General features: G+C 46.2%; 1 protein-coding gene across 4 annotated transcripts in view; it reads left to right on the plus strand.

Moving 5' to 3' along the window:
- The window catches only part of GAP43 (growth associated protein 43), a 283,328-nt gene that overhangs the window by 129,430 nt on the left and 127,062 nt on the right, over nucleotides 1–26,836 (plus strand). For all 4 annotated transcript variants that reach the window (XM_069635907.1, XM_069635908.1, XM_069635909.1 and 1 more), the window contains exon 2: nucleotides 20,753–21,326. In XM_069635907.1, coding sequence (XP_069492008.1) covers nucleotides 20,753–21,326 — 574 coding nt within the window. The remainder of the gene's footprint in view (nucleotides 1–20,752; nucleotides 21,327–26,836) is intronic.

Here is a 26,836-nt window from a genome sequence, read left to right on the forward strand (position 1 = left end):
ATGTATTACCGTGCTACAGGCGGCATATCCCCCTGAACAACTTTTACCCCTGCCTCTCCCAATCTATAGTTCTCCACCTTACTCTACTATCAAGCTCAGAGGCAGGAATACTGCAGTGCTTTTTGGCTGGTAGCATTCAATTGCTGGCAAATTCAATCCTGCTAACTCTAGTGGAGGCCCTGGGGTTCCTATACATTCCCTATCATTCTCTGAATTAATTGCTTGTATCCGTGACAGCCATTTTAGTTAGCAGAGATCCCTGGTGGCTATTTCCCAGTTACTGACCCCTCTCCTGGCTTCTCCTTGTGTGAGTTCAGTGATGTAGTGTGCCTTGCAGCACCTACGGGTCCTAAGCCGCATGGCTGTTTGTCCTCGTACTCAGTGGCACAGTGGCGTACCCAGCTTTCTAAGGCTTCTCACAGTGATGGGGATTTCAGGGTATCAGTATTGCTTAAGGTGGGGTAAGAAATAATGGAGTCAGGCCCTAAGGTGTCATGAAGCAATATTTGGAGGAGAGGCCGTAGAGGTTTCTGCTGCGGCCACAGTGTCCCGAGTAGATCAGAAACTTGTAAAAGAGGTGGAGTGCTTCTAATTAGTGGCCTAACATAGATGATTCCGTTCTTCATACGTGGAATGACAGAGTAAAATAATCAACAAAAATACAAAAATTAAAAAATCAAATCAATATATGTCAATGCACATGCCAGTCCTGCCTTGTTTTTTTAATGTTTTATTTTTTTTAAAGTAAATAGAGAATCTGCATGGGTTGATTTTATCATCATTCTAATGACAAGTCTTCAATACACTATGTTGCAAACATTGACATATAAACTCTCTATATCAAACGTCCGCTTCCCTTCAGTGTTAAAAGCACAAATCATTTAATGTTAAAAATGCCAAATGTTTTTTTTTTATATATAGGATGCGTGCATAAACATGGGTGGCAGCTTGTGGCAAATTAGCAACATTGTCATTCATCATCTTTTGATTTCGTCTAGTAAGAAATCAGGTCTGGAAAGTCCGAACAGGAGAGTCCCGAGCATGCCCCGGCGCAAGGGCATTTTTTGGAAACTGCAGGTGCTGAGTCCCAGGTGGCTCCAGCCCACTTAAAGGCCTGGATATGGGAAGCATCGCTGACCCTGCTGCATTGCATAGCTTCTTTAGTAGGGCAGTGAACCAGACATCAAGCCACCAGCAATGTTGCCCCAAGTCAGAACATTCACTGCACTCATGTACTTTGCTGGGTGATGCTCAGATTACTTACCGGTAATCTTCATTACTCCCAGTCATACTCTTCCTCGTCACAGTACTTACTTTATGAGGCCCCTACCTCCGACACAGGACCTTCTTCTATTTCTTTAAATTCCTATAACTCCTCCCCCACATCCACGTCACTCAGTTTCATATTACCAAGCCAGAGCATGGGACCTTCCCCGCAGGGAGGGTGAGGTGGGGCGTCAGTACTGTGACGAGGAAGAGAAGGACTAGGAGTAATGAAGATTACCAGTAAGTAATCTGAGCATTACCTCCATGTCCACTCTTCCTCGTCCCAGTACTTACTTCATGAGGTATACCAAAGCAGCAACGGGGAAAAGGTCCCAATGAGAAACAGAGCTAAAAACAGTGCAGCAAACACACCCACAATAACTCTTAATTCACATCCCCACAGATAAAACTCCAACCACGAAGGAACCAACCCCCCCCGAGTGGGAGAAACTCAACCCATAGCGGTTGATGGAAATCCCTAGACCAGCCAAGGCGGCAGCCATACAAATCTCTTGCAGAGAAAAACCCTCCTTGCATCGGCCCAGGAAGCCGCCAAACCCCTGGCGGACCGCCCCTGATCGTGCGCAGGCACAGGCAGGCCAAAAGCCATATAGGCACTGGGATCACAACCCGGAACCATCGGAAAATGGAAACCACAGATGCGTTTTGCCCAGCCCCAGCCGGACCACAAGCAATCAGAAGACTATCAGATTGGTGGGAAAAAGCAAACCTAGCCAAATAATCCAACACGTCCCGCCAGACATAATGTTAAGCCAAGCCACCTCCTCATGCATTCTCGGATCATGAAAGAAGTCAGGGAGAACCAGATCCTGAGAGGTATGAAAACCGAGATACAACTTAAGGGAGGAACTTCGGAACACACCTCAACAGCGCCGAGTCTGGCAGCACCCTCAGGAAAGGAGGGTGACATAAGAGAGCCCCAATCTCCCCAAGCCTACGGGCAGAAGCGAAGGCAATAAGAAAAGCAGATTTCAGTGTAAGATGTTTGATATCAATCTCGGAAAAGGGCTCAAAAGGAGGCCCTTGAAGGAACCGTAATACAAGAGGAAGATCCCAAGGGGGAAGCCCTTTATCAGAACACCTTCAGAGCGGAGGGTCTAAGAGCATCCATTATGTACTCAACTACAGGATCTGAGAACCCCTGAGATATCAACCTAGACTGAGCAATAGCCACACTGCCCATTGCATCCAGTGGAATTCCAACCGCAGATCCCCTTGAAGGGGAGACGGCCACCTCGGAATCAGCCAAGGTTCCTAGGACCGAAGCTCCAACAGAGAGGGGAGCCAACTCCGGCGGGACCAGAACTGAGCTAACAACAACACAGTCACCCTGGACAGGGTCGGACTGGGACAAGAAACAGGCCTGGACACCCCAAAAAAAGTGGCCCATCCCTCGCCTCAAAAAAGTGGCCCGCCCCTCGCCTCAAAAAAGTGGCCCACCCCTCGCATCAAAAATAGTGGCCCTCAAACCATCACCTGTGAATCGCGTCAATTCACGACTCTACAGAAAATGCTACTTATGGAGGGTTCATGTGTCTGTTACATTACAACACAACTCATAAAATAACATAACTTTGCATGCAAGAATGGATCACCATATGTATCATTAATATCTGTGTGTATATATCCATTTTGTCAAATTACTGTGAATGCAAGCAGACATCCAAGGCCAAATGATAATATGTTATTGTATAGCACTTACACTTAAGATCTTTTTTATAGAACAAATATGCATACAATATCACCCAACCTGTGTTGGTACTCATTTATCGACCTCAGAAGGATGAAAGGCTGAGATGGCCTTGCTGGGGATTTGAAGCTGCAACCTGCAGATCACGCACACACATCACAGCAGCGAGCACTCAACCCACTGAGATATCCTATCAGCTATAGTAAAATGAGCAATTATTACGTAGTGGATACCATTAAACTGGTAACTGAGATTAAACAGCAGACCAGTTAAGTTCTGTTTGGCACGCCCTCTGCCAAACCTTTGTCAAATACCAACGTGTCCCATCTCCCCCACTCCATCCCAGCTGGAAGGGTCAGCATTTCATCAGTTCTGCGTTTACCTTCTGCTTGCACTGCGCATGACGCACGCTTATCTGCTTCCGCTTGGAGGCACAGCATTATTTGCACCAAGAGTACACATGCACTAAGGATCTGGGTAGGGATTTGAATTAATTGCCAGTTGTGAGTGCTTTAAAAATGCAAAATAAATACAAAAAATAATAAATAAAGCATGAGGTACTGCACCAAAAGACGCCTTCCCTGTGTTCCACATTTCCTGCAGTAGCAGAAAGTTTGGTGCTGTGTCGGCCGGGCAAGACCGAGAGGGCTGTAGCGGCAGAAGGAATCTGGATGGATCCCAAACTGTGGGCTACTGATGTGGGCTTGTATGAATTTGTTGCCCTAGTGTTATGGTTGTGCCACTGGTTTTTGCCCTTGGCACCCTATTTTAATTGTGTGCCCCAACACTTCACGTCCAATCACACTCTTCGAAGAACAACTACTGCATCTCAGAGTAACATCAGACCCCTCCCTCCAGACAACGACTATACAGCCAACGTACACATCACTGCCTGTCCCTGGCCCCTTTCGGGATACCAATGCCCCTATGCCCTCGACAAAGACACTGTGGGGTGCTTCCGAACTGCACACAGTCAGCAACAAAGGCTAGCTATCATTCGGGGTCAGACTGGGCCATGCAATTGTCTCAGGCACCAAAGAAAAAGTGGCCCGCAGTTGCAAATGGCTTTTCATTCCTTTTGTGATACTGTTTGAATAGTACCAAGGGGGAACTTTTTGATAAAGTGACATGCAAATTGTACATTTTAAAGAATATTTATTCAGCAACACTAGTCAAAACTACTAGTCGCAGTGTGAATTAACTCATCAAACTGGCCCACATGGGCCAACAAGGGTCCCACTTTGGCCAAAAAACAGGCCCACACCAGCATTTTGTGTTTTTGCTTGGCCCTGGACCTATTGTCCTACAGGCCAGTCCGAGGCTGCTCCCAGGTTGGGTGATATTGTATGTAAATATGTGCTCTGTAAAGCACTTTGGATTAAGGCGCTATATAAATAACACATCATTATCATAATAGGAAGCCTGTTCTGTGTTATGCCACGGAATCAGCTTTGTGCATTTCGCACATGGCCAATTATCGTCTAAAAAATCTATGAACGAATAAAGCTGTTGTTAGGAATAGGGCGGCAGTCTTTTAACTATTTCTAAATCATGAAGCTGCGGCCAAGATGTAGCGCGAAGAGAGAGACACCTGTGGCAGGTAAGTGAGCGTATGTGTCTGAGGGAATGTTCTGCAGGGGTGTGAGGGACTGGTGGAGGTGGTGTGGGGGCAGGGACTGTGATGGGCGAATTTGGTGTCCACGGCACCAGCCAAAACAAAACACATGGAAGACTGCAGGAGAGGCACAGGAAACAGGAATGGATGTGGGTTTATACTGACTGATACATCCCGCATTACTTGCCTGCTAATGGTATTCTGCAACTCCCCAGGTGGTAATTAACTGATAATGGCATTCCAGGTGGGCTGTACAATCTCGTAATGGCCCAGCAAGTGACCTTAGGTAACAACCGTTGGCACACTGTTATCAGACAGTGCAGCCTACCTAGAAGGACCTGATCACAATTAAAGGCCACAATGTTGTGGCTGAAATGAGAAGAAAAGAAAAAAGAAAGCTCATGGAGAGTGTGAGTGGGTATGGTCTAACCTCAAGCACCCCTAATTCCAAACCTGCCAGAGCGCCTGGAGACCGTACGAATGGCAACAGAGCGCTGTGCCCAACAGAACATCTGCTGGGTGAGCGTTTATGCACTTGCGTACCACGGCCATTTGCATAGCTCCCCTCCCCATGTGCCAGGTACAGGTAGAAGCCACCGTGTTTACCTGTGCTGGGGGGACACTTCCAACAAACAAAATGGCAATGGCCACAGAAGGGGGGCGACTTTCGTTCTATTTTAGAAACTTTGGGCCCGTTTGTGTTAGTTTACCAGTTGCCCCCGTCCAGAGATAAGGATGTTAACTGGACTGTGGCAAATGCACTTCTGACACGAGGCCTGCCTGTTCATGTTTTACTAGGCCTGGGTGAAATGCTTCCCAATCTACAATCGCCCCAGTCACCCAGGCAGTCTAAAGTAATTTAAACCAACACATCATGGCGTCCTGCCCATCGGTTGCAACTTGCAAATGGCTTTTACTGGACGCTGTTGCTCCTCCGTGTGTGTTTTGTGGTCATTGAATTGGTTAGGTGCAGACGGTGGGTGGGAAGTTGAAGTGGAGGGTGGGGGAGGCAAACTTTCCCGATTACATTACATCAACTAACAGGAAAAGGCAATACACAAGACACACAAGTGACATCTTCTCTACAGAAGCCACGTTTACGCGGACCTAGTGGACAGACACACACCCTCTATCACTGTTTCACAGGAACTTGCAACCAAACGTAACAATGGATTTTTTTCTTCACCAATGTTTAGTCAATCTCAGTTCATAAAATGCATTGCCAAGTCATCTCATGTTTTTACCAGCGTGGTGTGTGTGGATATCATTTATTAAACCCAGGGATGTAATTTCCAACAGACATGAAAGGATACAGTGCAGGTGGGGGGAGGGGCTTTGCATAGTGCCTTTTCAAGATGCAATGGCCGGATGAATAAAGTGAGCCGGGTGATTTTGGGGCACATGTAAAATGAGGCACATAGACCAAGGACAAGGGACAGTGTATATACAGTATAAAACGTAATGTATGCAAACCAGCAGGGCCCCAAGCTAGTGTTTAGAGGCCCTTGTAACCCACTGAGTTTGCATTTGCTATTTTGAAAGTACCTGGACTAGAGAACTACAAACACAAGACAACATTTAAAAAAAAAGAATTGGTTCTACAGAAGCTACTCACTCCTTACTTGGGCTCTGATCTGAGATCATAGCAAAAGTACTCCCATCTATCGCTTGGTTATTTATTTATTTATTTATGTGACAATTTTTGCAAGCGCACAAAGCCCATGGGCATCTAGGCGCTATATGGCTCAGATAAAGATGGAATGAGCCAGAGGGATAGGGCATTAGTTAAAAAGATGGGTTTTGGGTTTCTGTCAGTGCTGGCTAAGACCATGCATGCCACGTGAAAGGGGGGGGGTGATATCCATGGGGGGAACCCGAATCACCAGAGCGGTCCGGACTAAAAAAAAGTGCACATTGGGCTGCGACACAACACACTTGGCAAAAGCGACCTACCATCAGGAGTTCAGGAACGTCCACCATCAGAACTAACCCCGCCGCGTCCGCGAAAACTTACTGAGCTAGCTGGTGGTGCCACTGGGTACCCCTGCAGCTCACGAGGAATTGGAGGTCCGGACTGCAGGTTAAATGGTGCAAATACCTGGGCATGCGACAGCAGGACACAGCTAAGGCCCATCTGTACACAAGTCCAAACTGTTGAATGTGCCAATGTTTGTTTTTAACAGTAATTCAGTGTATGGAATGGATGAGAGGACACACATTACTTGCAAATGAAGTGGCTGAAGACATAACTGGTTAAGAGTTTTTTGGCATCAGGAGCACATTTAAAACTGAAATTAAGCCAATAACTTTCAGACAACTGCTTAGCAATAGCACTTGTGTGGACTAGAGTTTTATGTTACTGCTTGAAAGAGCATGCTCAAATGGATGCCCTGGGGAGGGGCAGGTGGCAGGTGTGAACGGCTATAGTGTTAGCATGGCACCGGGCAGTCAATGGGTGGGTAAATAACTAAACGCCTTCTCACATGCCATCTCCCTCATAGCTGTACTCTCATGTGACATTTTGGGTTTATAAGTGACACTGACTTAAGCACCATCTAATAGCCAAAACTAAGAAATGGATCATGTTGAGACAGTTCCTGAAGCCTGTGAGGAAAAAGGCTTGCTGCAGTGAACTCCTGCATAGGACGTGTTCAAAGGGAGCCCCCAGGATCCTCGCGGAGCGCAGTAGCAAACTCAGCGCCTCGAGTGACTAGTGCTGAGGCTGTGAGCTGCATCCAGAGAGGGCACGGGAAAGTATAAAGAGTCTAGACTCACTTTTTTGTTGCGTCTCTTCTGTGTTTTTACCAAACCATTTTTACAGTGCTTCTTTTGCTGTTTTTTGCTGCAAAATTTAGGGGGCAACGAGATCCCAGCGCTCCACCCATCCAATATTGCCTCACCAAAACTCACCATCTTTCTGTACGCACTTGCTGCAAATGTGCACATTAATTCAAAACACAGGTTTCACTGTGCCATGCAGTCGGATCTGAGTGTCACCCACTGACCCTGTCGCAGGAGGCCCAGCACATTTTTGTGCTCTATATAAACACATTACATACATTCAAAAAAAATTCAGAGCGTGCAAGTGCACACATGGAAAGGGTATTGCTGTGAGGGCCGGGGCCAGGAAATAACCCCGGCAGTTTTGACCTGCTGAAAATAGAAGCGCTCGGGCTCGACAGAGGCATTTCTATTGTTTGCTTACAAACGGTATTCACAGTCACTCGCCGCAAATGGGTTCTTTGACCCCCTGTGGACCCTGCCTCATCCTGCATTTGCCAAACCCCTACGAGAATAGTACGAGTCCTTACCTCAGTGGCATACTGGCTGGCTGTTGGCTGGCTGGCTGCTGTGCTGTCTGTGGCCTGGGTGGCACTGGGCACTGTCTGCTGGCTGCCTCGCCTGCTGCCTGGTGGTGGTGGTCCGGACCTCCTGTGGCTGTGTGTGTGGGCACTGGGCACTAGTGGCACTGGGCTGGCAGCCTCCAAGTTGGTGAGGTCCACTGGTGTGCTTGAGTTGCACTGGGGCTCAGCTCAGCTGGTGCCTGGTGGCACTGGTGGCTCTCTCTCAGTCTCTGCCCGGCGAGTGATGTGTCAGTGTGACTGCGTTGTGCCCAAATAAATCATGCCAAGCCCAGGGCCAGGGTGGGTCAGAGGCCCAGGGCCAAGGCAATTAGCAAAGAAATAGCAGCATACTGTCAATTGGCGGCCGGCACAGTCTATTGGGTGGGCCCAGCCGAATTTTCATTGGCTTGTTTGTTCCGCGATGCTGGCGGCCCAGGGCCTCAGCCCCCAGGCACAACTGAAGTTGATTCAACTTTGCAAAGAAGTGCAATGTGTTGTCACTTCCTGCAAAGTTGAAGCAACTAGTGTGAAATGTGTCTGTTCTGGCAGTGCCGGCCCCAGCTCTCAGCCCTGCAGGCAGGCTGCCCTGCCCCCCACAGGGTCAGCCCGGTCAGGACTCGGAGGGAGGCAGGTGTTACAATTGCTTTAGTGTTGTTTGCAATTGCTTCAGCCTGCCTCTCTCCCATAGATCAAAGGCGGCACGGCACCGGCCCCTGCAGTGGCGGCCGGGGCGGCCAGCACGGCTGCCGGCCGTGGCCCAATGACCGTGATGAATTTAATTATGCTATGCCCAGCATCTGCATGCATCATAAATTATGATGCATGCATGATGCAGATGCAATCATCAAAGCAAGGTAACGTAACAAAATCTAATGTTACCTTGCTATGATGATTGTGTGCAGAGTAGACTGCAGACAGTGCAGCCGGCGGCGCCTCCCTCCTGGCTCCCTGCCCTGCCCTGCTGCCCAGCCCAGGCGGCGCAGGCGGCCCAGCCAACCCCGTTCCCCCCCCACTCCCCCATCTGACTTTCCAGCCGGTGGCCTGCTGTGAACCACAGTACTCGCGACTCGCAAGCTGCTGCTCCATGGCGCTGCCGCGTGCACACACACACACTAGGCCTGCCAATAAATTACATTGTATTTTTTTTTTAAAAAACGGCCCAGAGGTGGCTGCCGGAAAACCGGCCCCAGGGGACCCCAAAGTTGTTCGGCCACGGGCCGAAAGACCGAAAGGGCCAGTCCAACCCTGACCCTGGACACTCTGATGCGCCAAACCACCCGGGGCAGAAGGGGAATAGGCGGAAAGGCATAAAGGAAAACCCCAAGGCCACTGTACAGAGAGGGCGTCCACTCCTCAATCCCCCCGGCCTGAAACCGAGAGCAGAAGAGGCGAACTTCTGCTGAGGCCAGGGATGCAAACAGGTCTAGAATCGGGGACCCTAATCTGACACAGGTCACTGCAAAGACCTGGGCCAACAGGACCAGTTCCGCCGAGGAGTGAAAACCGGCATCTGAGAAGATCCGCTTGAACATTGTCCACCCTTCTGATACGTGAGGCCACCAGAGACACCAGATGAGATTTCTCCCAGGTGCCTATCAGCGCTGCCAGAGCATTCAAGGAACAGCCGGAACCCCTTTTGCAGTTGACATATGCCAAGGCCGTCGTATTGTCCGATCGGATCAAAACCGCCGACCGTCCAGCAACTCCTTGTAGTACACCAGAGCTTGGACAATGGCACAACTCTTGTCAATTGGATGATCACCGGCTCTCCCCAGATCTCACAACCCTTGAGCTGAGAGGACCCCCAATGTAGACCCTTTCTGCTGGCGTCGGTAGTAAGAGAGGCCACAGGAGGAAGGACCATGCACACCTCAGCCTGTAGACCTGAAACCCCCCGCCACCACAGCGGGGAGACTCGCAGCGCTGGGGACACCGAAAACACAACTACGAAAGCCGAGACGTCGGAAACCAGTGGGAGAGAGTATAAGACACCAGGGGACATAACCGAAGACGGGCTCAAGGAACCGAAAAAACGCAAGACGCCACGTGCCCCGTAACTTCAGCAACAGGCGAGCCGAGACACACTGCCTTCTGAGAACCCAGCCCAGACCAGCCAGCAAGCACCCCCCCTGCACAACATCCAGAGTACACTCTCCCCAGACGTCCGGACAAGCAGTGCAGGGTCTTGAGACCCATAAGCAGTTGACACATCCTAGAAGGCATAGGGACCAGGAACACCCGCAAGTAGAAAACTTGACCCTGAACAGGGAGAGGAACGGGCAAGACGGTAACCCACAACAATCCTTCCTAGAGAACGGATCCCATGGCCAACTACTTGGACCGTGAGCTGGGTACCAAAGTCCTAACCATGCAAACCTGGACAGGAGGAGACAGGAACTGCAACCGATACCCCCCTCCGGAAGGAGCCCATTACCCAGGAAGCCGAACCCCACCGGTCCCATACACCTCAGAGAAGATAGAGACGAGGAGCCAGGGAAAACCGCCAGTCACTGCACTTGCACCAGAGGAAAATCACAGGACGTTGAAGCATGCCTGCGCCACAATATAACAGCATGCTTGTCAGCCCACAAAAAGATCCGACTTATCAAAAGGAAGATACAGGACAGCCCAGAAGTCCAGCAGACCAGGGGCCCCCCCAGCCGACAGAGGAGCCACCAGGCTGGCGTCAAAAGGGCAGAGTACTGTCACAAAGTAGGGCAAAGCAATCCATCCCGGATAGCAGACATCAAAGGCAACCCCCCACCTGGGGTATTCCTTCACTGGAAAAAACCCACTGAAGTGACATCCCCCTCCACCGGCACCAGGGGCTCTGAGAACCCCTCTAAGCACAGACATGTGCCACCATGTGCCATATCACTTCCCACAAGTCTGAGAGGAGGCGTGAAAGCAACACGTCAGCACCGGAGGACCTAGGACCTAAAAGAAGAGACACTGGGAACCCTCTGAATGGCCATTACTTCCATGATGCATTTTCTATAATTCCATGCCAGACAAGGGAAAAGAAAATCATCTCCTTTGACCTTCCCTCGTGCAGTTCAGAGGAAGAGGACAGGACAAGGATTCTGCGTCCATGGCTAGCACAGACCCAAACACACCACTAACTCGCCACATTACTGAGAGGTGGCTTGAGCCCTGTATCCAGTAGCTGGTAGCCCCAAGCTCTAAATCGTTCCAATGCGTCGGTCTAGGAAGGATGAAATGCCGACTCGAACCCAAAGTGTAGACTATGCCAGGCCGGTACCCTTCAGGCCGCTTGCAGACGCGTCCAAATCTGCGCCGTTTTCACAGGCTGCACGCAAAGAATGCAGCCAACATCCGGTGCATCCTGGGCTGCGTGTGTCTGAGGAGCGGGTGGTATGTGACATGCCTGTGACAGAACAGAGCCCCAGCACTTTCAAAGACTCTCCGCCACTGTCACCCCACGACAAGAAGCAGAGAGGCCTCACAACAAAAAGGGAAGGCTAGGCCATACTGCCAAGTGCTTGCCATTATTTCCAATAAAGATGTGTATACAGAGCACGAGGAAACGGCATGTTGAAGGAGTCAAGATGGCCATACCAGCAGGAGAGGGGAAAAATATCAAGCACAGTCCTCCCCTCTCCTTACCTTCCCCCAGAGAATGCAGCTAACATCCAGTGCATCCTGTGCTGTGTGTGTCTGAGGAGCGGGTGGTATGTGACATGCCTGCGACAGAACGGAGCCCCCGCACTTTCAAAGACTCTCTGCCACTGTCACCCCACGGAAAGAAGCAGAGAGGCCACACAACAAAAGGGAAGGCTAGCCCATACTGCCAAGTGCTTGCCATCATTTCCAATAAAGATGTGTACACAGAGCACGAGGAAAAGGCCTGTCGAATCAAGATGGCCAAAACAGGAGGAGAGGGGAAAAACATCAAGCCCAGTCCTCCCCTCTCCTTACCTTCCCCCGGGCCATGCAGGACCCGGGACACAATGCTCACGCTGCGGTCCGGAGCCCAGCAAAGAACCGAGCGAGGCAATCCCGCTCAACTGTGACCCCAAGCCTCGCAGGTGGCCCAGGAGCAGCGCCGGACCTGAGGGAGCCGAGGGCCCCGCCACACAGCCCCCCCCCAGGGGGCCAGCAATCGGTGCTCCCCAGTGCCCCGCACCGGGAAGAAAAAGTCCAACCTGTCGGAGGCAGGAAAAATTAAACTGAGTGACGTGGATGTGGGGGAGGAGTTATAGGAATTTAAAGAAATAGAAGAAGGTCCTGTGTCGGAGGCAGGGGCCTCATGAAGTAAGTACTGGGACGAGGAAGAGTGGACGTGGAGGTAATGGACTGAGAAGGACTGAGCAGAGCGAGGGGAGATTCTACGCCACCTATTAGCAGACATTTTCTCTTGTCGCTGCTCCATTCATTGTATAATAGCTCATGTTCAATTTGCTCCTGCAAAAAGGAACTACCCCCCACGCTCCTAAAGCACTTTTCTCCTCTCTTGAGGTAGGACTAGACCAAATGACAATAAGAACAAAAGCAGGCAAGTCACACAGATATATTTTGTTTTCAAACCATTTCAGGGAGGTTTCATGCCTATCATTAATCAAAAATAAGTATTTTTCAAAATGTCTTTTCTTAGTCTATAACCTGAACAATGGAGCCAGGTCCACAAGGAGATACAAGTAAGGCGAGTATATCAGGAAGGAGAACATAGGATGAAAGATCATACGTGTATGGAAGGAAATCATGGAAGGGGAGAGAAGGGCGGGGAAGCAGTAGATTGTGGGGTTGGTAAATTGAGCATCTTTAAAATGGTTAACATAATATAGTGCTTAGAAGTTGTAGAAATAGGTCATGAAGTGTAAATAAAAAGTGATATTATTGTGGCAATAAGACCCGAGGCGGCGGGCCAATACCGCCCCAGGTAATGACCCCGGGGCCGTAATTACAGGCACTATCGTGGGCGGTATTGGCCCGCCGTCGAGGGTCTTATAGCCATTAGAACCCCGGACTGTTAGACCGGGGTACTAATGGCATTTGTTTCTGTTTCGAAACGCTGCTGATGTCCCTGGGTATGATCTGCTAATGGATCCAGTCCATGTTCATGCTTCACACGGTTGGAAATATATTTATTCAACAATATTATGATAAAATTGCCAATGCTGTTTTATTTTTTTATTTCGGCATGAAGTATTCCCGAAACTGTGCCGGTAAAGTGGTAAGCCAATAAGTATGTGTATACCCTCCGATTGCCACATTTGCTTGTAGTCTCAGGAGGATAGATCAGGGGCAAAGTGCTCGCCTTGGAAGCACCACAGGTTCGATCCCCGGTCCGTGCTTAGAAACCTCTGGGTATTAAGTGCATTATAAATAACCTAATAACAGCCTGGGCTAATGTGGGTCGCAAATACACCAAGCTCGTCTCGTATGAGGGCCACACTAGAGACTGACATTTGTTAATGTAAAGTGAGAATTTAAACCACCTGCCTGCACTGGCACCTTTTCTGGGTGCTGTTGCTCGCTTCAAGTGCACTGTTGCCGAGCTCCATGACTGCATGGTTTGGTTTGAAGTTATTTGCATTTAGCATTCACACTTCAAAGTACTTTACTGATGTGTTTATATAGATATCGAATAGGTGTTTGCAAACATCGCTTGGATTGTTTCCAGACGCATAAGGCTCTGTGCAGTGGTGATTTGCCCTAAAACAAGAAGGAACGCGATGGGGTACCTTAAATACAATGTTTCTGTAACCTTTTCACTTCACAATGCATCAACTCCACTTGGCAACTTCCATCATCAGAGACTGAGAAAATCCAAAATGACCGACCGAGTTTTTATAACACGACCTTACCCTGTCATGTCAAAGGTCCAGAAAACAAAGCATGATAGAAAAAAGGGACGGCACAAAACTCCAAGAGCCAATATCAGTTAAAGGAACAGAATGGATGCTCCCTGCCAAACAGGGCCTAAGAAGAGAGGTAAATAAAGAACGGTACTATGGGAAGGAGTACCGTCAGCATCCGGGACTGGAATGGGGAATCATGGACATGCTGCACTCAGCAGCCTATAGATACAGACTCTGACTCCCAAAGCTTGACTTTCACAAGGGAAAGATGATGCCTGAGAACCTCCTCAGAGCAGAGAGGTGAACCTAGAAACTGAAGTGCACCCGCAACCTTGAAACGCTGCATGGTCCTGAGGGGCAGTCAGAAACCTGAACAATGACTGGAACCTAAGAAAGGCCTGAAGCCTGAGGGGTGATGAGAACCCTTGAAAGTGACTAGAACCTGAGGGGTACTGAGAAACCTGAGAATCACCTACAACCTAAGTAGTCATGAGCGGCCCGAAAACATACTAAAACCTGAAAAGTGCTAGGAAGCCTGAGAAGCACCAAGAACTTGAGAGGGGATTCTAATCCCAGAAATGAATCAGTGAACATGAAAGGTATCGGAGAAAGACTGAGACTATTTGGAAACCCCCAGGCTGAAGACCAGCCTCAAAGAGACTTTAAAACCCTTGCAAAGCATTTCCTACAGGAGAGAGGATGTCTTGCCATGAATTCCTGGCGGCAGTGCTTGATTGCTGCCGCTGTGTCACAATGCTCAATGGAAATGGTCAGTATGTAGTTTAGAACTGGAGCAGATTCATACTGGAACTATGTGAATTTAACAATTTGTTTAAACACATTTTTTTTAACAAAATAAAATACAGAAAAAATACTGAATTTTAAAATCATTTTTATTTGGGGGTTCCTCCCTGAGCTCCCCCATTTCTCTATGATTATAACCAACCCCAACCCCTTCCCCACCAGTTTTAATCCCTTACCCCACCCCATATATATTTGTAATGAATAATTCTGTATTTTTTCAGTGTTTTCTATTTGCTCAAAACGGTATTCGTTAACATCTATACATTATTGTTACTGGAAACCATGTATACTATATGATTCATTCAATTATGCACCTTTAATTGAAAAGTTGATTGTCAACTTAATCACTTAATAAAAAATAAAATAAAAAATTGAAATATGCACACCTATTAAATTGTGTATATGTGGTGATTAGCAATTGACCAGGAAACATATTCGAACAACTATATATATATATATATATATATATATATAATTTTTTTTTTTTTTTCTGTTTATGAAGTCAAATAAGCCAGGCAAATATCACAACCAACACACATGTCAGAATATAGAAACACCATTCTGAGACTAACTGTGGCTGGTAAAGGTTTGAACCCCAGAACATAACCCCATTTCCTAGGCAGGTAACCTAAGTTAGCCTCACTCACCCCACCACCCTTAGCAGACACCAGCGCACGGGCTGACAGGTGTTACGGTGTGCATGTCCTGCATAAAGTCAACCTTGAGGATTGAAACCATACGTTTGATGTTATTAAATTAAATTATAACTAAAAATATCAAGGAGGTTCAGTGATCCCCGCTGATATTAAATGTAATCTTGACATTACAGAGAGCGGAAGCAAACTCAACTTCAATAAAAATCCAATTCCCCACCCAGATCAAACATTCCCCGGCGAGCGTGGCATGCAGTCGTGATTACAGCTCCTTATTGCATCAGAATTCCATATCTCTATTGGCAGACTAGAGAATAGCGTCGATCGTAGGCAACCTGTCCCTTTGCAGCATTTGTTTTGATTTAAAAAGAATATGTGGCAACCTGCAATATCCTTATAATAGCCGGTAAAAAAATGTCCTTAATTCTGTATACTGAAGACATCGCTATTCCGCTCGACTGAGAAAGGGCACCACCTCTGTAATAACGCATATTTGCACTTGGGGAAGAATGCTTAGCCAATCAGGAGACTGGAACAACGTGCAAGATACACATTCTCCACCCGCTACATCCAGCCATACAAGGTTGCGCTATTTATTTTTTTAAATTAATGTGGGGAAGCAACAGGGACCCTCTCCCTGTAGCCTCCCCACTCCCACCATCCCCGCAAAGCAATCCTTACCCCTTACCAACCCCCTTTCTCCCTCCCCACTTACCTGCTGGACAAGAGCTTTGTACTCCAGTTCCGGCGCTCCTCCTATCTCCTGGCCGCCGCCATAGAGATGGAAAAGGAACTTTGTCCCTTTTCCATATGGCAACAAGCATCTTTTTTCATTAATAACACGTTCCTCAGAAGATTGACTGCATAAGTGATGGCAATCTTCAGAAGGGGTGTGGGGGAAGGAACGTTTGCACCCTGGAGAGAAACTCCAGGGTGTGAATGGCTTTCACAACGCCCCGCCCCCCCTCCAACTGTGGGGGGTGGACATGGACTTTAATGGCACACAGCCGTCGCTGAGACCCTTGCTTCACTTTGGCCTACCTTGGCTCGGCTGTTAAAGGCCATGTCCGCCACCCACAGCGGGAGTGAAAGCTAATACTTTTGAGGTGTGATGTTACAATGACTGTTCCTTGAGCCAGAACAGAGCAGAATTCCAGCTGCACTTAAAAACACCCCTTTCTTTGACACAGCGTTGAGTACAGTCATACACTGATAATCAACTTTTTGTTAAAGGTAGTTTTTTTTTTTTTTCGTCCAGTGGTGGAGTATTTCATAGGGAAGGGTCTACCTGCATCTTATCACTTATTTTAAATCTCAAAATGGCTTTTAAAAGCACAATATGAAACTGCTCAAGACACACAAGATGCACTGCATTTCTTTTCCAGGAAGACCCGAATGTAAATGCATTCTGTTTCTCTTCGTATTGCAAACAAGCTTAAAGGCCTCCTGCCATGTATGCATGACACACGGCATGTAACATCAATTTCTATGAAATCCGCCCACTTTTAGTTGGTGCTGAAGCGGGTGGATTCCATAGCACAGAAAAGCATGTACATCTGCATCGAAATCAAAGGCAGAGGCATTCATGCCATTGTGTGCCCCGCCTGCACGTCAAAATGTACTGATTCCTGGAGGGTTAAAGCATGGATTCAATCACGAGTAAACATTTTACAAAGACATAAAACGATGCGGATTTCCAATGTTCCACCCCCAAGTTGTAAAGGGGATGACGGCACAGACCTACATGATAAGCTATACAATACCCCCTACTATACGTAAACAGAATACGGACAGTCCGCTTCGAATTCCATGACCTTATAAAGGAACTTGCCCGTTGGCCTCTATACCTCTTGTTGGTCATTAAACTCCTCAGTGAATTGCAATATCCTTATAATGTACAGAAGGGGGCCACTATCACATATTAATTGATGACTTAAACCAGGCCATGTGCAGTGATAATCACCAACAGTGAGAGTTTCTCTATCAGCAAGACATACAATGTATGAATAGTGGAGATTAGAGGATGTGCTTCTTCCTTCCATTCAGTAACTATGCCATATAAGGTGGCATTGATGAGAACTCGGTTTGTGTTGATAGAAGAGGTCTGTGTTAGTGCCGGCACAGTATGGAATTCAATAGATGAGATTTCTGTAAATGCATTTCAATTGTGTATTATATATTTTAAAGATCATCATATAATGATTGCAGACTCTGATCAGCTTTGTGATTTGTCAATATCTTTACTGAACTGTGTATGATGAAGCTTCATGCAAGGTCTTGTGGTCAAATTTTGCCACAGGGTGGGGCATTTCCAGGGGTGTAGCTGGTACACTTTAACATTCACAGGTCAGGGTATTGCCAGGGCATTCTCCTCCTTACTGAACTGTGTATGATGTAGCTTCATGCAGGGTCTTGTGGTCACATTCTGCCACTGGGCGGGGCATGTCCTGGGGGTATAGTTGGTACACTTTAACATCCACAGGTCAGGGTATTGCCATGGCATTATCCCCTGATGTAGATCGGGGATTGTCCCCACACATGAAAAGATCCTGGCGAGGAGCCCCGCTAAGCATTCTTACTGAAGAGTATGCATGCTGGTGGGGAACCCCTATAGTCTGCCCTCCGTGGCAGATGTTGGGGTCTATGCACAGTGGGGAGATATCGATTCCACCTCGTTGACAGCATTGTGCGTGCCATCACACTGCCCAGTCCCCTGAAATGACAGTTTGTGGGCCTCAATATGTCCTCGTAAATGGTAAGCCTTTTGGGCTGCTCCGGTTCTGGGGTAGCAGACAGGATGCCGGGACACCATGCAGATATCTGGTGACTCTACCCACAGCAGAGTCCACAGGTGCATGCGCGTCAGAAGGTTGTGTTCCCACAACACCATGGTGTTACAAGAATACTGCATGCAAACTTTATGCGCTGTGGAAAATTGACAGAATGCCATATTTTCTGTGTTTTCCCATGTATCCACCGACCAGAGAATTTGAGTTTTAGCCTTGTAGCACTTTAATGGTGACTTTACATAGGGACATCTTTGAGTATCTAAGGCTCATTGTTTAAAGAGAGGAAGGCTAGGGACAAGGGATGATCCACTGTAGATAAGACAGGATGTCAGCAGGAAACATTGGGCATTTATCACAGCATAGATCAGTAAAAAGCCATTATCTCTGGCGTGGTGACGTGCACACGTTAGCGCCGGACTGGGAAAGGACAGACCGCACCATCAACATGAAGGTAGCTTCCGGGATTTTGTATGTTCCGCAAATTATAAATTGATGAAAATTCTCTCAAACCACAGCTCATAACTTCCCACACAAATGCGCCGTCTTAATGGCGCAATTCATTGATGACCATTATCTCTGTCCCCGCATGGGAGTAACAGCAAAGCGACATCCGAGGAAATTTAATGTGTCAGCAGGTAACGCTTACCAGATGAATGCCGGCTTTTATGAAGCTTGCTACACATTGCAGCTCATGCGGTGGGTTTGCAATGTCCATGATGTCCTGCTCATTTCTACTGGCCAGTTGTGCTTGCTGTAATCCTGTTGCCTATTTATACTTTATTGAATAGTGGGGATGACCAGGGGAGTCGCTAGGCCTGGAAAAGACCCGGGGCTAAGCTGATGTCAGAACTGTTGGGACTGGGGGCTAGCTCATCTTTTGGCTGTAGCTCCTGAGATTCTATCCGGTGCTACAACCAAAAGATCAGGGGCTATAGCCCCCTTAACGCCCCCTAGCAACGCCCCTGGGGATGACTACAACTTATTCAAAGGAATGTCTTTTTCTTTAAATGTGAAGAGGCAAAATACAGTGGAAACAGCAAAGCCTTCTCATAAGAATCCACGTCTTTCCCCTAAGGTATCACTGTAGGTAGATATACACACTAAGCATTCTCTGTCTAATGGTCCTGGCAGTGAAAAAAAACAACAAACCCTTTGATGAGAACTCTTTAATGCCAGGCAGTTGTACATCAGTGTGGCAACACGAATTGTGTGCGTTGTGAATTAGATATTCGTTCTGGGAAGTGTTGTTAATAGTATTTATTGTCACTTTCGCCGATCCGCCTCATGATACTGCACTTATCAGGCAGAGTTGAGGAGCGTGGCGGTCCTGCCGGCCCTACCTCCATTTCTCACTCCACCCATACAACGTGGCTGCCTTACTGCATGCCTAGATTTTGATGCTGTTGGCAGTGCTATGAATTCCTATGGAATCCGCCTGAAATGACCACCTGGTAAGAGGAGGCAGATTCCACAGGAATCCTTTATAAATCGGTAATTGATGGGGGAGTTACACTATTCCACCAGCATAGTGCAAAAATGAAGAGTAAAGGTGATGTTCCCCTTATTTTACTCTATACACCTGGTGGAAAAGTTGAACATTGAAGTGGAAATAAATGATGCCCCCTCTATGCAATTAATTCATTTATTTATTTTGCAATTTGAATAGCGCCCCAACCCGGAGGCATCTGGGCGCTGTTCTTAAGAATGGAAAAATAACTGTACGATTAGATAGAAAATGACTCCAGGGTGTTTTTTTCCTGATTCAAAATACAATAATTCCAAATTATATCACACTAGAGCCTTTCATCAACATTTCGAAATGGCCTTTACTACTTGGAAAAGATCCAACAATACGTGCTGGAAATGTTTAACAAATTCAGTAGAGTTCATTGAAAGAATGAAAGCCTGAGCTGACGCGGGTGAGAATTTGATAATTGTCTTCTGTCTTGTTCGTATCAATGCACCACTATGTTTTAGTCTAGGACAATATAGGTAAGGCACCTGTTCGAGCCATGTGCAGGGAAAAATGGGAATACAGTTAGTTGGAAGGGAAAGGGTGTTGAAATAAATGTTAGCGAAAACTCATTATGAAGCAAAGGGGTAACACACGCGGAGAGACCATGCCAAACACGGCGTCCAAGATCTGCGTAAAACACAAGTAATATGACCACTGAGTCAGCGCAGAAATAAGCAAAACAACTAATACACAGCAATGAATGCAGCATTAACGAGCTGAACTAGCAATTATATCAGACCAACCAAAACATTCGATTTTAGACTCTTTTTAGGACTCTGAAACAGAGTTGACATCCCACATAATATGCCCAGCAATTAAGAGTAAGCCATTGAAAAAGACCAAACAGGTCAAAACATATAATTATAATTGGTTATTTATAATGAACCAAATACCCAGAGGTTTCTAAGTGCGGATCCAGGGATCGAACCTGTATTGCTGCATGTCGTCTTGGCGAGCACGTTGCCCCTGAGCTATCCTCCTGAACTACATGCGAGGCTTGGGTTCAGAGGCTCCCTACAAACAATAAATCCTAAAATGGTCATACCAAATTAGCACATTTCTTTATCAGAACATATATGTGATATGCTCTTGTTGTTTTATATATTGCCATGATTTTGAAAATGAAGGGCATGCACATGTGAACACGGCTGATTTCAGTTGACCTATATCATGATGCATGATGTCGACGATTTGTTTAACATGTTGATGATTTTTGTTTTTTATTCCTCAAGGTTGAAAAACAGGACGACGCTGACCAAAAGATAGAACAAGATGGCAACAAACCAGAAGACAAAGCGCACAAGGCAGCTACCAAAATCCAGGCCAGCTTTCGTGGGCACATAATTAGGAAAAAAATGAAGGGAGACATGTCAGATGCTGACATCAAGGCTAACGGAGAGGCTGTCGACAACAAGGAAGACGCCCCACAGGAAAACCAGGAAAAAGTAACAAAAGCAGCAGCATCTGACACGTCTGCGACCGAAGAGGACAAGAAACAAGAGGACAAACCTTGCTTAGATAAGAAGCCATCAGAAGAGAAAGCCGGCTCCGATGCCGCTGCCCCAGCAGAAAACCCTCCTCCATCTTCCACCTCCGCAGAGAAGCTAGATTTGGGTAAAACAGAGAGTACCACGGAGAAGGGTTCGAACGAAAGCTTGTTAACCTCAAGCACCACCGTAGCGCCAGCAACTGAAGAGCCCAAACAAGCCGACGTGCCTGCTGCTTCTGAAAGCAAGGAAGACAACACGGCGAAAGAAGAGAAGAGCGAGAATGCAGCTGACTGTCCTGAGGAGCAGAAAAAGTCTGGTGAGTAGAAACAGGGCGGCTCCACTTTGCTGGTAATGAAACAGCTGGGCAAATCCTTATGATACCAACAGTGTAAATTTAATATGTTCCTAAAGTACAAAAGGAAGATGCCTGGTCATGCATTTGCAAGATTGTTTTTTAATTTACAAATAAATAATATGAATATTGTACAAAGGAACATAGAGGTTAGACGTAAAGAGAAAAAATATGTGCAAAACTCTAGGTGAAGAAAGCTTGTTTGTCGAAATTACAATACTTTAAACTGTGACAGTTAAGGGAGAAACATGCTTCACTAGACAGGAAAAAATACTATTTCCACCCAAGCTGCCTTCCAGGAGGGAGGGCGTGTAGGAACCGTTCAGGGCCCTAGACTGAGGTATTGAAGTTCTACAGAAGCATTTGTGGAAATCTCTTGATCTGAGGAATGAACCCTAGTGAGAGTGCGGATGCCACATGACAAAAGTCAGACAGAATCTTGCTTCCTGCTCTGGACAGGTAGGATTAGGCCTTTGGTTACTAAAAGTGGGTGATGTCTTTGGGTTGTGTGATACAATGCCTGGCAAAAGCAAATGAAGGAAAGGTTTGGCAGAGTATAATTTGTGGCAACAGTGACACACATATGGAATTCCTTCTATGTACACATAATACTCCAAGAAGACCACTTAATATTCAGTGTTACTTTGAAAACAACTGTCCGCGCTAAAAAAAAAAAAGTCTTATCTGGATACTCGGGAATCCCAAGGTGCTGGTTACTGATTAAAAGGACTTACTAATCAACAACTTGTTATTACTATATGGAAAACATACTTCCATTAAGGGAGCTTGTATACAGCTTATTGAACATTGTGAAAGCTGTGTTTGCCCCCTGGCATTGCACTTACACCTCTACCGAAATTCCTATTGTCCTTGCCACACCCAGTTCCTTCCACCACCTCACAAATCTTTTCACAATGTGTTCAGAAGCAGTTGTCTCAGAGTATAGCACGGCATTCAAATATATATTCACAAGAGCTATTTTCTCGGGAGTACCATGAAATAATCGAAAATAAAATACCTGATGAGAAATGACCAAACGTACTTTGGTCATTTTTATTTATAATTAGGGGGAGACCCCTTCAACCTCCCCCCACTTTACCCTACCTTAACCTATTCCCATACCCCATTACCATCTATATATTAATACCCACGCACACAAATTCCTAACAAATTTGATCAAAAACCTTCAGTTATTTCTCATTAGGTAATGTTGCATTTGATTATTTCTGCGGATTCAAGAGGCTCACAATTTCCTGGAGAACTTTCAAACACAAGTTCATTAGGTCCAAATCTCATCAACAAGCATATATGCACAGTAATTAGTCACATTGATCAAACAAGATCAGATCAAATCAATAATAGAAGCAATGACAAATATCTAAAAGAATAAAACAACCCCATCTCAGATATCCAACTTGATTGATAAAGAGTCCAGACGATCCAATGCAGGAATTGGTCGTTAATTCACTATATGCAACTCAAGTTTTGCTTAGATTATTAGCCAGTGCTGTAGATAACAAATGTCTCCTTAACCATGCAGCGATACACATATCGTGATACAAAGTAGATAGCATTTAGGTCAGTGGCTGATTTGCAAAGAACAAGGGCAGCCGCAATTGCGCGGATGCCATGCAGGGCAGCCGCAATAGCGCGGGTGCCATGCAGGGCAGCCGCAATAGCGCGGATGCCATGCAGTTGGAATAAAGGGTTAAGGAATCTCACTGTGAGCAATTTGAGCCCTTCAAAAATAAACATAAATTGCACAAGCGTCTCCTCCTCTGCACCACATAAGAGGCAGCTTGCACCGGACGAGATTTTCCAGTGCCTCGTGTGCTTCTGTACGTTGAGGCACCCAAACCGGAATTATGGGTGGACCGATAATATCTAAAGAGTCCTCATAGGTCTGTTCCCTTTTATAACACAAATAATCCACCCCAGGGGCCACGGGGACACATGAACTTTCTATGTTCCTCAGCCTAACCTCATAAATTGCCTCCTTCACACGTGTGTTGGTTTCCAGAGTGATGCCGGACGGCTCATCTCAAAGGCTACTTAGCCTCAGCATCACAAGGCAATTCCTCATGTGTGATAACCGGGGGTTCTTTAGTTCCCCCATCCAGGGACATAACATAGATTAGAGCCTCCCAATATGTACTCAATAATGGGTTGGCCCATATCCGTATCCAATAGTAAACTGGCCTAAAACTGACATTGTCCTCTATTGGACTCAAGTCACACTCCATGCGAACTAACACTGTGGGGGCACTTAGTGGCAAGAGAATATTTTTCATACTTTTATTTTCTATTTTAGTTAAAGGTCATACGTTGGCATAACCCCAAATATCAGCACCATACAGGATCAATGTCTTGGTATTCTTCTTAGAAAGCTCCAAGACAGGCTTAATTGCCCCTGCCCCATGGTTGCGACAGAACTTCTTAATTACTCCGCTGGTCTTATCAAGGCAATACTAGCCTTAAGGAGCTGCACGGACCAGTCCCGGCGGCTTGGAACGTGTAAGCTTAAATAATCATATAATGGTACTGGTTCAAGTGTGGCATCACCAACTGTTAAGTTTAGGGGTTTGACCTTTGAGTTCTTGCTGCTGAAGATGATAGATTCTGTTTTTGCTGCATTGATTTCTAGTCCTAGCTTGGCACATGCAAAGCAACTCAAAGCTAGCCTTACCCCATACAGTGTTATTGACAGTAACACAGCATAGTCCGCAAAAAAGAGGGCTGGGATTTTGTCGGGCCCCAGTCAGTGAGGGTCAGAACTGCAAATCAGTAGCTCATCTATAATAGAATATATATAGAGGCAAAAAAGAAGGGGGCGCTATCACATAGCCTCGCCTTACTCCTTTAACCACATTCAGTGGATGGGTGACATCCCCGGCCAAACTCCATCGTACTACAGCAATGTTATTCAAGTAGAGAAGTAAGACCGGGTTCAGGAGCTGATCAGTGATATGCTTGGCTCTCAGCAACTCCCGTAGATGCCTGATATGCACGCTATCGAAAGCAGTTCTTAAATCAACAAAGGCAGAATATAATTTGGTCTTGGATAGTAGTTTATGCTTTTCGATTATCAGATATAATTGAAATCCTTGATCAAGCGTGCTTAACCCTGCTTGGAAACCTGCATGCATGTGGTTGAGCCATCCCTCTCTGTCGACCCAGTTTTGCAGATGTCTTAAGAATACCTTTGCAAATATATTTTCTGATGTATCAACTAAGTTATCGGTCAGTAGATGGCTTTTTTTGTAGATCAGAAAAATTTGGCTGTCTGCCATGACCGAGGAATACTATTGGTAGCTAAGAATCCTTTATAGAATTGGAGCCCAAATTGTGATTTCTTCTTCTAACAGATCCACTGCGATCTTGCCCGGGCCAGTGACCTTACCCCATGCCTGTGTTCTGATGGCATCTTCCACCTACTCCAGTGAGACCCATAGGCCACAATCCAGTACAAAACTCCATGGGTACAGGCCAGCCACTGCTGTGTACTGGGGGCTTTGTATGGGATTCCCATCCTCCGTCACATTGTTGTAAAGGCTCTCGAAGTGGTGGTTCGACCCATCTGGGGTAATGCCAGATCTTTTTCAGTCACCTGTTTCCAGAAGCTGGCCGAATCACCCTTCACAATGGCCTCCAGCGAGCACCTACATGTTTTAATACTTGAAAACCTATTTAAATTGAACTGATATGTTATTATCAGATTGGCTTATCAAAAGATTGACAATAGAGTTCCCCAGCTTATCTTCGGTCAAACAGGTTGTTAAATATTGAAACCCTCCATTCACAACGTAAGCCTCAAAGTGATATGGGTTTAGATGATGCCACGTGATTTGACAACGGTCAATTTGCTGTCTTCCAATGAGGATCCAATGGAATGTATTTGACTGAGCAAGCCCAATTTAGCCATAAAAACAGCATTACTTGATGATGCTCCCTTGTTGCCAATTCGGTTACTCTGGATTTCATTACCCTCCACCATTCCTATGGTCTAATTATAAATACATATTAGGGGGTCATATTTTGCACATGTGTACCCCTTTAAGTGGTTCATCAGATATCTTATGTCCATTAACAAAACAAAGATTTAAGTCATCCAACAACCTTATGAAGCATTTACTATGATTTGTATTGAAGGAGGAATTAAAGAAAATAGGTAGTAACCCCCAACTTTCTCATTCCGTCACATCATAATATTCATTTTTTGTACATCCACCAAAATATGGATTACACTCACCACCAGAAAACGGTATGATCATCACACTCACCATCTTGTCAAATGTATCACTATAAAAACATTTAAGTGGGTTGTAAGTGTGTGAGCCCCTACCCACTCCAATACAACTTTTATAAACATTAACCGGGAGAGCTTCCAATCTCCCTTCTACTGTATGCATTACTATTTGTATATTGTCAGTAGGAAATGGATCCGTGTCCGCAGGGAATTGACGAGAAGTTGTTTATATACACTGCACAGCACATAGGTCAACAGCAAACAGAATCCAAGGCCAATATGCCTATTCCAAGGTGATGCTTGCTAGAAGGGATTCACAAAAGAGAAAGGAGATGCCCCAGGATCGAGGACCAAGGGTCATTAGATCAACAATTCACTTGATGCATTCTTGTCAATTGTGTCCTTTGGTGTGACTCTTAGGAGTGCTGCTTCCCAAATAGTTAGAGCCAGAACACTGTGCACCTTGATTTGCACCTGAAGGCAATGACGGACATTGCATGGCTGAACACTTAAATGCAGAGGACGAGTATGCTCGTCCTGTTTGCATAGACCTGCGTAATAGCCCAGATTTTATGGGCTGGGAGTTCAACTAAATGTGTAGAGTCCTAAGTACAGATTGCTGTCTTTATGAATGTCTTTGCAAAAAAAGACTAAGAATGATGGGCAACTTTGGATTTAGATAGTGATCATGTTCCAAATTCTCAGACCCGAAAGAATGTTGGTCACTATTTTCTTATTTGATTCCCAATTTACTAGAACAATGAATTTTACAAGGTGGTCCCCATTTTATCCTTCAAAGTGTAATCTAAGCTCCTTTAAGATGCTCTGTTTGCCGTGTGATAGCAAGGGTGAGTTATTAGGTTTCGATCAGACTTTGGAAATGCAAGGCCTGCCCTATTTTCATTTGTAAATGCATGCATACTGTATATTTGTCCCCATTACTCTTCTCAGCGTTGAGTAGTTGTTACAATTAATTAAATACTTCAACAAAGAGACTTTACTTAAATAGTAGGGGTTACATAGACAGCCATATTTAGTAGGACCGAACTGGGGATTTAAAGACCATGGGCCTCATTATGACTTTGTCTGTATCCTGGCGGTAATTCTGCCAGGATACCGGCAAATGTTAACACAGTTAAAGGCACTTGGCCCAAAGGTATTAGCGCCAGATTATGATTGCCGTTAAGAGTGCTAAATCCCCACCACTCAGGACTCGGTGCCAGTAACA

This window comes from Ambystoma mexicanum, chromosome 7p (genome assembly GCF_040938575.1).
Source record: "Ambystoma mexicanum isolate Mex_15411 chromosome 7p, UKY_AmexF1_1, whole genome shotgun sequence".
NCBI lineage: Eukaryota > Metazoa > Chordata > Amphibia > Caudata > Ambystomatidae > Ambystoma > Ambystoma mexicanum.